We start from the raw sequence: 12232 nt of genomic DNA, 5'->3' as shown, positions 1-12232 counted from the left end.
CCCGCGCGCAAGGGCTCCCACATCCCCTCAGGGGCCGCCGCCACCTGCGCTGTGTGAGCGCATGACGCGGGAATTCTGTCACCGCTACCGGGAATTCTGTCCCGTGAGAGAGGAAAACAACCTGACCTGAGGGCAGACACAAGCAGTTAAAGCAACTGGAGAAAAAAGGCCAAGAAACACAGGCAAAGAGCTGCCATAAAACACATGTACATTCACAAAAAGTTGTAAATAAAACATCAACGCCTCTCCGGACTCTGTGGCTTTTAAATTTCACCCAAAGACAACCCTCTCCGTTAGGCCTCCTGCTAGAAGCATGCTCAGAGAAATCACAGAGAGATGGGAAGCACCTGGACGGACGATCTGCAGGTGCTCCCTCAACAGGGGCCAGCTGAAGGTGATTTTGGGAAACACACGGCTCAGAGGGGCGGCAGGCAGTGCACTGAGGGCAAAGCTCATAAGGAACTAGAACACATGAAGAAAAAGGGCCTGCTTCCAGAAATAGTGCTGTTACCAGCTTTGCAGTTTCTACTTGTGTGAAAAATCTTCAATAAGTATTTTTCTATATTGTCATTATGTCACTGATCAGTCACTGGGAAATTAAAGGAACTGTTGCCACATGCTCCTGTACTGCAGCACCTATGCTGATTTAATGGGTTTGACATGGGAAAATGTGTCTCTGCAATCAGATAAGGAAAGCAGGATCTCAAAAACCTGTTACCCATCGTTCAGGCACCTGGACAGAAAGGTGAAGTGTAGGTCAGAACCTTCTCCTGACACATCATTTTGTGACATTTGTAACAGATCTCAGCTCTCCTCTACATTTCATAGTCACCTGCAGAATGCAAACACTAATGAAAGGTGGGTGCAGAGGTTGGTTTTGTTTTTCAAAGAAGGATTACAGATGACTTCAAGGATAGGAAACAATAAATAAATACCATCATTTTACAGATTGTTTCTTCAGTGTTCCACTTGTCATTATTCAACTCAGTAAGATACAAAGATCTCCCACACATGTACTTTCCATGGGGTTTTTTTTCCACACTTACATGCTGTAACACTAGCTTTTCAGAGTGTCAAAGCTGATGCATTAAAACTATTCCATCTGAATGTTTAGGCAGGAGGTAGAGTGTGCTCTAGAAGTCTCAGTGAAGAACACCCTCAGAGATGCCTTTGCTTTCTCCTCTGAGTACTTGAACTTGCCCCTGGCAGAAGCAACACTAGCAACAACTGCAATGGGGCCGATGCTTTTTTCCCCGCGTATGCAAGCGTGTAAAGAAGGTACACTTTAATACGATTCAGACACATATTTATCTTTATACAAAGAAGTTAAAAAAAAATCCAGAAGCATTTTGTAACTATTTAGAGTTTTTCATAAATGTCCAGTTTGCAGTAAAGTGTATTTGGAAACAAAGTCTTCCACCAGGTCTCCCTGCAACATCTTCATAGCTCGCCAGTGAATGCTCCCACAGTTTTCTGGTTTGCCTTGGGGATGACTTAGCTCCTCTTTGATATAATCCAGCCAGAGATCTTTAAAAGAAAAATAGAATTTTTATTTAGGTTTTGATTGGATACTACTTAACAAAAATACTGAACCTAACCTAGAAACTCTCTTTTTTTGCAAGTATCTATGATGCTAATGCAGTAAGTTTTATTTTGTGAAATTACAACCCCCTACCCCTTGAGGACCAAAAGAACCACTGTTCTATTCCCACCTAGAACAGTGATGTCTTAAGAAATAATTCAGCAGTAATTGAGCTGTTTACTTTCTAAAAAGGAATACTACGGAAATCTTGATTATAAAAACACAGCTCCATACTGTTCACAAATCCAAACTAAAGGTGATACGCATCTCTTATGCCAGCCAGTGTCAAAAACTTATTTGCTAGTAGTTCTGCTGAAGCCACCCCACTGTGAACAACGACTCTGGACTGAAAGTGAAGAGTCGCTACAGAACGTCATGTACTTAATGGCACAGAAGAAACAAGGTCCACTCTGCATGACAGCAATCACAAGGGCAGAACAAACAGCTACCTTTTGAAATGGATGGAAATAAAATGACACACTGCATCAGTGAGTGAATAAATAAATAAATAAAATTCCCTTACCAGAATCTGTTGAACCAAACTCTCTCAAGGCACGTTCATAGTATTCTCTCAGATGAAGCATTTTGCAGGATTCCTAACAAAGGAAGGTATTAAAAGGTCATTTATTTTGTACAGAAGAGAATCTGCAGCTTGATTAGATTCTTACAAAGAAAAAGAGTCATGGTAATTACGTGCACACATGCACACTGCCAAAGATTAGTTACCATGGAACTTGGTTTTGTATTACATGCTATGAATCACTTTAGAAGACAAATATGAACAGATCACAAAATAATGACACTACGCATAAGCCCCGTTTCCTACTGAAATCCAAAGTTAGAAGTGTATTTTACAAATACAAGGTACTAATTGGATATTCGATAACTTACTTGCTTCTTTTCTATTTGGATCATCTTCCTGAAGAAGTCAAGTGAAAACGGACGATTTTCACACAGGCTGTAGTAAAAACATAAGCAACTTGAGACTTCAAGCCTTTTAACAATATGCTCTAGCACAATCAGGTTTGAAGGTTTTATTTGTCACCTGGTAAAGACTCTTTTAACTTTCTTATAACCACCATTTCTGTAAGTCCAGTCAAGATACTTTTCTTTCATAGTCATGCAGGAGTTGTGGAACTTAAGGATCTCTGCAAGTTTCAAAGAAAAACAAAAAACAAACAACAAACCAACCACATAAGCTACAATTAAAAGGCAACAAGGGAGAAGAAACCAAACAGTACCCTCTCCCTCATTAGGCATCTAACAAAGCAGATCTCATAAGTGAGACAAAGTACTGAACCAAAACATCCCAGATGATGTCTGAAAGACAGCATTAGGTAACACATCCAGTATTTTTCAAATTATTAGTTGTAACCTAAAACACGTCTCCTGTAATATTCCATACAGCTGGCAATTGGCGTTTCCCGAACATCCTTCACGCAGAGCATTTCACAATGCTCTGCAAACTACTGAATTCAAGCTTTCACCAGAAATACACGGTTTATGTTGAAAAAAAAAAAAAAAACTCAACCCATCATGACAGGCAAAGAGGAAATGTTCTGCCCTGACCTATTTAGGGAATTTACAGTGAGATTAAAGTCCTAGTTTTGTTCTTGAGTTTTCTGTAACAAGGTTATGTTTTCACAAGTTGGAAAATTCTCTTTTCCTTGTTCAGACAGACATCTGAAAATAGAGCAAAAATTCTAGACCACAAAGTAAAAGAAGAGTCCATCACTGTGCTTACAAACTAGATGTCTTAGAAGCATGGGGACAACATTTGTGCTTATAAGCCCACGTCCAACTGATTTTTGGTAACACAGTTTTGCTTGAAATACTTTGTTAACAACACATCCACGAAGGAACTGCAGTATAAAGCATTTGTTACATGTTCCATCCACACACATTGTTCCTGTTTATTTACACACTGTCATAAAAATTAGGTTTCCATTAGCTAAGTACCTGGTAGAGAGCTTCTGTGTCTTCCTTGCTGTTTGTGCCTTCACTCCATTCCACCCAGAGGGTCCACAATGGCAAAGTGTCCTACAAGGTAAGCACACACATCAAATTATTGAAATGCAGTGGCTCTGATCTACAGAACCAGCAAAACATCTACCAGGTTCTGTATTACAGCTGCCACAAAAAATGACCTTTAGGCATAGCTCTTAGGCAACTTTGGACTACACACTGAAATCACTTCCTGTTTCCTCCCTCACAGGACAAATACTACTTAGGTGGACAGCTGCAAGACACGTTACCAGGGATGAGAGAAGTTCTTCTGCATCACCAAACACTGCGGTACAAAGGCAACTTCCGAGAATAAGGAGGAAAGAAACAATCACCTTCTTGTTTCCTCTCCTTACTCCTTGTGCCCAAGGTTTGAAATGGAACAGCCCACAGATAACTCAAAGCTTGAAAACCACACACACAAACAATAGATCAAGACAGAGAAGAAAAGGAAACCCATTTTTCAAGTAAGACATGAAGAATACCAGCTGATTGCTAGGAGAATATGCAAAATCTCACCTCTGAGCATTCAGACTTTAAAACTGTGAATATAAAGTGAATTTGCAATTCCCTAATGCTCCTGAATGCAATGTGCATGTAAAATGTCAAGTTCTTATTTTTGACCTTAAAAATAGGTCGGGACTTTGCATGCCTTGTAAAGAAAAAAAACTCTCAAATAAGTATCAAAGGTTTCCAGCCCAAGACTAATGCACGCAAGACCATAAAACCAGCACAGACCTTAGATTTCACGTGCTTAATGGCTTCTTCAAAACACTGGGCCACACCATCACTCTTCAGTTGGATCAGCACCTGCAGCCTCATCTGCCACATTTCCACTGACAGGCTGAAGCGCTCAGTTGCAGCTTCTGCCACCTCTGTAGCCTTCTCAAAGAGGCTGGACTCCAGTAATAGTTGAAGCTAAAACCCAACAGATACAGCTAATCAGCACAAGAGATGTGTAATACCTTGTTAAAAAAGCAAGGCCTTGAACACAATATTGTCCGCTTTTCTATCTACTCAAAATGGTAAAGACAGGCACACAAAACCATGAGGGACAGTCTCACAATCTATTTCTCTGTCAGCTCTTACCCACTGCTTATAGAGAGCTTCTGGCAGCAAACTGGACTCATGGGCTTTGTTGAACACACTCAACGTCCTCTCCAGCCTCTAGAACCAACAGAGAAGAAAGCAAAGAAAATAAGCATTATTCCTGCATATACCAGATCCCAGCATTACCAGAAGTCCAGCGCATCAGTGTTTCAACATGTCACTGAAATTCAGAAACAGTTACATATCTAATGCTTTAGGTGCCTGCATACATTTGCAAGATAAAGGGGAAATCTGAGCATTTGAATTACACTTCTTCCTTAAGGAACAAAAGAACAAGGTAGCAATGCTTTTTTGCTGTATTAGAAGGGAACCAAACTGCACAGGATGATTAGTTAATTCACCAAGTCACACTAACGCATAGATGCATCATTACAGTGCCCACATGTCAGCACCAAACTTTCCTCAGATTTATTTGCAAGAGTCATTTTAATTCATGCTTTTATTTGAACGCAGGTTTGCAGGACTGTCAGCGAACATGAAAAAGTCTGCACTTTAACTTCCATCCAAAGAGGTCACTGTACTTCATGGACAAGGCTGGTTTATGCCCAAGTTATTCATGTTCAGGCAGGCCACGTGTGAACCTGGCTGTAAAAGTGATCCCCTCAGATGGAGACAAAATGATTTTTAATGATGGCCGCAGGTATTTCTGATAAAATGCCAAAATATATTTGTTCCTTATCTGACAGATTACAGAAGCCAGTAAAAATAGGGATGATTTCCTAGTAAGCTTTTACCTTTTGCTTTAATTCTTCACTGTTGGTCTTCCTGTTATATCTCTCTAAGCAAAAAGTGATGTAGCATTTCCACATGTCCTCTGTAGAATTAAAGGCACAATATACTTCATAGAAACACAAGAGTAAGCACAAATATTCATCTTTAAGGAATATAGAGAATCCAAGCACTAAGTGTTAATGCCATCTTTGTTTTAAAATGTTGTATTATTAAAAAAGACCCTACATTAAGAACGGCTTCCCAGTATAAGCTGCAGCCAGTAACTCTTTCTAAAGAACAACAAGCTCTTAGTTCAGCTGAGGCTTCAGCGCACGCTGTCACAACTGATGTTCAGTGCACCCTTTGCCTGTAGTTTTCAATGGGCCTGCGAGAGTGAGGACACTCACAGGCAGATGAGGAAATCCTTGTCTTCAAAGGCTATATAAGCAGAGGTGTGACTCCACTCCACAGACAGTCCCTTGAGAGCCTCCTTTGAGAGTAAGGACAGTGCTGGATGTTGAAGTTGGATATCCACTCCACCAGCAACTCAAAAACATCACTCACTCACAGCTAACCAGCAATATACTTGAGTTCTACAGGCTTCTTTCACTTAGGAAATCTTCTCTATTTACAACTCCCAAACCTCTATTCATCTGTGGGCTTCTATTCTCCTCATTGGTTAAATCACATTAGTAAAAGCAAACAAGCAACAAAAAGCACTTTCACTTAAGCAGCTCCTTCAAGAGAATAAATGCATTGAAAAATAACCCAAATAACCCATAAAATAAATCTCAACAAGGTAGCATCTAAAAACTGCTTGCCTTCTCTCAGGTATGGCAGAGCCTGCCAACTCCTACTTCAAAACATTCAGAGTACACAGTATGCTAAAATACCAGGAAAAAAAATCATGTTTTAAATGCAGGCAGAACTTTTCACCTGTCGGGACTGCTCGCACAGACTCTTCAAAGACTGCACAGCACCGTTCCTCTCTTTGGGTCATTTCAGAGACTTTCATCTGTTTTGTGGTGTGTTCTGTGGACTGCAGGGACCCCAGCTCCAGCTCACGACGGGCCATGTAGTCCCATGTAAGAGGATTATCTGCGTACTTGGTCTGCAAACTAAACACAATGTGTCTGTCATGCCCCTCAACCGCCATTCTTCTTTTGCAGGTACGTTTAGAAGAGTTGTTATATTGATATATAATTGTAATTGATTTCTAAGTACCCAAATGCCAGAGAAAAAACATTTTACCAGTAATAGCATGAACTAGACAAACTTTCAAAAGAGATTGAGAGAGATCTTTCTTTCAAGAGAGGAACACATGGAGAAACTAAGGATGCAAAAGAACCACAAAGTACACTAGGAAAATCCACAGTTCCTGCAGTAAATTTACAGAAACTAAGTGTAGTAATTATTCAGTGACAACTGTATTTTATCTAAATTTTTCTTAGCAGCTTCTCAAGGCCTTTTCTAAAGTTAGATACAAATATCCTTTTGTAAAGAGCATGCTTGCCTCATGTTTTGCTTTTCTTAAAGGATTTCCCTTAGGCCTTAACACTCTTATTTCCTTAGAGGAACAACCTTTAGTTGTTAAACTGTCAACCCACCACAAATTAGAGAGGTTATCAGAACATGTTTCTGAAAAAACAAAACAAAATTAAAAAAAAAACCCAACCCACAACTCAAAGCCACACCTCACCTTTCAAGAATTTCTTTTTGCAAATCTTGGGTAAAATCAAAGAGCTTTGCAATAGCAAGCACAGCCAGATGGAACTCAACACCTACATTTCAAGAGGAGAAAAAAAAAAAAACACTATGGAGTATTACATCTATTGCACACTCTGCATTTCTGTATCTTTGCAAGCGTTTTTCAGGACAAAGATAACCGATAACACGTTAAGTGCCTAGATAGATACCCTCTTCTTTTCTATAAATCCCGGTGTTGCACCCATACGATAAGCCGTATGTTAGGATGTTGATTGTCTGACTATATTTCTTCATGACTTCATGCTACCCTGTTACAAAAAAACATCCATGAGAGGCAGGACATTCCAGACTCCAAAGTGACAAACTAGTCCTCTCCTGATATGCTTGCAGATCCTGCCAGCTTGGTTCCACCTGCGAATTTAATCAGCACCTCCTCTACTCCTTCATTTGACTCTGCCATAAAAACACAGAACGCTCCACACTTGGGACAGACCTCTCCAAAGCTGCACACAGTATATGTTTTTTTTAAACACACAGGTTTTGAGACTATAAGCCCAGCACCTATGCCACTTCAACCCAAAAGCTGTTGTACAGGAAGAGGCGTCAGCCTTCATAACAGTTATGAAATCAGAACTATCAGCACCATCAATTTATACTTTGGCATTATCTAGGTTCTGCTGAAGAAATGACATATTTGAAAATATCTTACTGTGTACACTGGAGCTAGGTCTATCTGTATTACCTACTGGAGAGCTAACCTAAAGGTGATTAATTTTCCTACTGAGTAAGTACAAGAAATGTTACAATACCTTTAATTTTCTGAGCAGCATCCCTGTAGATTATGCGGGCCATTTCACCATTGAGAATCTCTTCAGAATAATTGAATTCCCCCTGCAATATCAAGCATAACATCACTCAAAAAATTGTCTTCCTTTATCAGCTACCATTTTTGCAAACATGGAAAAAACCACCAGAAGATAGTGTTTTTCTTTAAGTCTGTCTTTATCTAATTTGCTCAAGTCAACCATAAAGAAATAAGAGATAGTAAGTTTAACTATTCCTTTCCAGAAATTACTATTAACTTTCAAACCAGGGAATGTAACAGAAGACTTTACAAATATAAAGAAAAATCAACACATGAAGTATTTGAGCTGAGCACCAGCCAACACTTGAAAAGCTTAACACAGGCACAGCACATGAACAAAAACTTTCTCTAAGCTGTTCTCAAACAAACCATTCATACAGATCCCTTGAAACTATGCATTCAAATGTGTGACACACAAACAGACAATATCTCTTAACTAATCTCTTACCAAGTCCATCTTTGCTTGTTCAAATTCTTTCTTTTCCTTCCTTTGTTTTTCAGCATGCATCAGCTCCATTCTGAAATACTGCGAGAGAATAAAATGAAATTACTGTGGGCATGGGGATAAATCATAAAACATCTAAGTCCACAAATGGTAAACCAAGCTCTGAGGAGCTACAAATCAGAACCTTTCCAACATCCCACGTGTGTCTGAGAACCTTGTTTTGTAGAGGTTTGTGCATACAGCTATCCGCCCTACACATTTACTCAGAAATTTTCCACATGTAGAAATTACCACTTTCTAGTCATTCTTTAAACCCTAACTTGCCCTCAAAGAAAACCATGTTCCCTAGCAAAGGCTAGGAATGCCAGAGCTTACCCAGAGAACTATCACCTAGCAGAGCTTATGGTACTTTAAAAGGGAATTCTGACACATTTATCTATAAACAGTGTAAAACCCTCACTTTGCATACATAAATACAGGATTTGCTAAACTCAAAAATGTTACCAGTGCAAAGTACCTTTTTTTTTAAAAAAAAAAAACTCTTTTTGAAAGCATTTCCCCACTGATGGGGAAAAAAGTTTTTTCCAGTTTTCTCAGACTCATCTGAGCAATATGCTGGACTGATTTCCTCTCATTGATCAAATAACTGGTTGTAGAATAAACCCAGGAACTCACTTCTTGATAAAGTTTTGGGCATTCTGGATGGAAGCGCAATGCACGAAGGAACAAGTGCCTAGCACTTTCTGACGAGAGTTGTGTCTCCATTTCCCATTTTGCTGCCATAATCCACAGTTCTGCAACAAATAAAAATAAATTCATTTTAAGGCAAAGCAAGTGGCTGCTCATGAGAACCCATTTTGAAGCTACTCTCCAGGATGCCCAGGTTGTTGTTGTTCAACGTACCCACCCCAACATAATGCACGAGCTCAGCAATGGAATAAGACTGATTATCTCCCAGGTAAAACCGAGTTAACGGACTAAAAGCTAAACAGATCCAGGAAGTTTAATCTGGTATAGCTACATACACAATCATGTACAACGATGTCTTCAAAAGCCGAAAAGCAGCCGTGAGTATTCAACATCTCCTACCTCAAACATTAACCCAGTCCCCAACCTACTGGTGAAATGGTCATTCAGACCATGGGGACTCCTACTTCTTTTGATTGCTCAGCACAAGCCCTGTCACAGCCTCTCTCTCTGAAGTAGCAGCAAGGCAAAGAAAAGAGAGTAGGAACTTCTACCCCAATAGCTTGAAATGAGATCTACAAGCACTTAAACCAACACGTAATTTATACCCAGTCAATTACACAGCATCCACCATTGTTTTCTTTACCTGGTTTATTGGGATGAATGGCCAACATGGTAGAAAATACCTTACTAAGCTGATGTTTTGCATTCTGTAAAAAAAGAAGTTCTGTTTTACCCACTCCAGCACTGAACTGAACCTCCAGCACCAAGTTTCATTACGTAAGGTTACAAGTAGTAATGCAATTGCACTGGAAAAGACACTTCTCTGCTACTTTATCTTCAGCACAACGTTTCTCTTATTTGTTCAATACTGACCAGTTTCCAAACGTTACCAGACTAGACTAACACAGCTAAATCAAACCTGTCTGAGCTACACAGCTAACACAAATGCTGACTTAGTCACAAACCCATAGTCTCACTGACTGCTTTTGAGGCAAAGACTGCATTCCTCCTTTGTCCACTCGCATTACTAAGACAGAGTCACCTTCTTCAGTAGAGGAAGGACAATGACTGCATGCTAATAATAATGTGAAGACTTGCACAGATAAGTTCACAAAGTACAGAACTGCCAGAAATACATTTCTCAGCATAGCCACTATACGAAACATTTGGAACAAAATCACATTTCACAGACAGGTGATCCATTCATTCCAGAGACCATATAACCAATGTTATGATTCTTCCAAAGCAAATGGTACTCCAAGTTCAATGCAATTAGCCTCACCTTTGCCACCTGCAAGTATCAAATTTCTGACTAATTCATTCTGAGTCAAATTCTACACATCATCATCAGTGAAAATCTCAGGCAGCTCCAATAATACTATCAAAACTAGTTCAGTATCACAGCATGTGGTAAAGTTTCTACTGATGTCTTGTAATTCCAGTTCCAAATGCCTGATTAAACACCAATCCAGTATCTCAAATCAGGTAAGATTAAGATTTTGAAAACTTACCCACTGCTTGCAAAATGCAACATGTGAAAGCCAAAGCTGGACATCATCCTATTGGAAATGCAACGGGGAGAGAATCCATCACACAATAAGGCAAGCACAAAATCACTTGCACATTGACAAGCAAACAATACGCCCTCAGTACAATGATTTGGCATGCAGACAGAAGGAATTCTGAATTAAAAATTCCCTTTTTTTCCCCCCCATATCTGCAAATTCCTGCAAAACATCTGAAGAAAACCAGTCCTCCCATCTCAAGACACATCTCCACAGCCCCTCCAATCAAATCTATGTTACAATGACCTCAGAGAGCTAACTGTAATGGTTCCTGAGGCACCTCATTTTGTTTTACCATTAGATGTATCAAGACAATCTTTTCCTAAAGCAGCTGAAAGTTCTTTTCATTCTTTTTCTAGCCCTTGCAAGCACAGACCAAATTCACATGGCAATACATGGCTCTAGACAGCTGAGAACTAATGACTCAGAAAGGACAAAATCTTGTTTGTGTAAAAAAAAAAAAAAAAAGTCTATCTGATATGAATTATCTACTTCTAGGCTACTGCTAACTGTAAGACCAAGTGCCCACTTAATTTTTCTATTACATCCTTCTAAATTATCGCAAATATTTGGTGGCAGTGACATGTAGATTAATTTTTACATTACAACATACCAAAAGGGTATTTTTCAACCTATCAGTACAAATGAAAGAAACAAACCTACCTTCCATTTTCCGGTAGCACGGTTGAAGAGGCTATGGACTCTATGCAGAATAGAGTACTCAATTTCATCCTTCTTAAACGAATAGCCAATGCGCTCGGGGGGGAAAAAAGTATTAATTCTATTGCAATAGAGAATTTGGCATAAAGTATTTTATACTCTAAATAACTGACAAACTTACTGCTCTTCTTTTCTTGATCAGTTCCAGAAGATTAATTTCATACTGGAATGGGGTGAAAAAAAAGATTTAAAAGTAAATGAGACATGTAACAGCAAGGGAAAAAAAAACAGAGATGAAGTTCTTTATAGTTAATCAGGGGGGCATTAAAATTGCACCCAAGAAAACATAAGCAGCAATTTTTTTGCCCAGATCACTACATTTCTAAGGCTGACTGAATGTAAGCTTGAGTATTTGTATTGCATGTGATATTTCAGACGAACTGTTAGCACCCCACATATTCCTGGAATTATAACGCACAAACCAATCTTCTAACACCATAAAAAATTAATTACAGTTAATCACAATCTGCACAGCACATCAGGGAACCGGGGTCTCTGCATCCCTGGAGAAGAAACTATAGGGAAAAGTCAAAACAGGAAAGAAGACTCTCTCATCCCAAACGCAGGCTCCAATTCCTGGCTATGCTGCATGCTCTGGTGTGTTTGAACACAAAGCGTATGCCAATACACCGCTTACAAGAGATCAGCAGGCAGCAGGGGAGGAGAGGCGTCCCGAAGCAGCCCCATTCCGACCTCGGGAACCACGGAATCGCCATCTCCTGAGCTGCACCGACACGGGGAGTTAGCACGCTCTGCCGATCAGTGAGGCCTACCTGAATGTAATTAATGAAATCCTCCTTCCGCAGCGCTCTCCGCTGTATCTTGTACTCCAG

General features: G+C 39.7%; 1 protein-coding gene across 1 annotated transcript; it reads right to left on the bottom strand.

Moving 5' to 3' along the window:
* Nucleotides 1-1331: 1331 nt before the first annotated feature.
* UTP6 (UTP6, small subunit (SSU) processome component, homolog (yeast)) lies at nucleotides 1332-12229 on the bottom strand (the record flags this gene model as incomplete). The annotated part of the gene is given in 19 exon segments (XM_010081862.1): nucleotides 1332-1527; nucleotides 2106-2178; nucleotides 2474-2540; nucleotides 2628-2703; nucleotides 2706-2730; nucleotides 3542-3622; nucleotides 4325-4504; nucleotides 4676-4753; nucleotides 5431-5510; nucleotides 6344-6525; nucleotides 7107-7188; nucleotides 7924-8005; nucleotides 8428-8505; nucleotides 9100-9218; nucleotides 9758-9821; nucleotides 10626-10673; nucleotides 11343-11435; nucleotides 11521-11562; nucleotides 12173-12229. Coding segments are annotated over 19 exon segments (1665 nt in total), but the record flags the coding sequence as incomplete, so codon positions are not given.
* Between the last annotated feature and the right edge of the window lie 3 nt (nucleotides 12230-12232).

The sequence above is a fragment of the Pterocles gutturalis genome, unplaced genomic scaffold (genome assembly GCF_000699245.1).
Source record: "Pterocles gutturalis isolate BGI_N339 unplaced genomic scaffold, ASM69924v1 scaffold3674, whole genome shotgun sequence".
NCBI classification, from domain to species: Eukaryota; Metazoa; Chordata; class Aves; order Pterocliformes; family Pteroclidae; genus Pterocles; species Pterocles gutturalis.
This window is presented reverse-complemented; position numbering and strand designations above follow the sequence as displayed.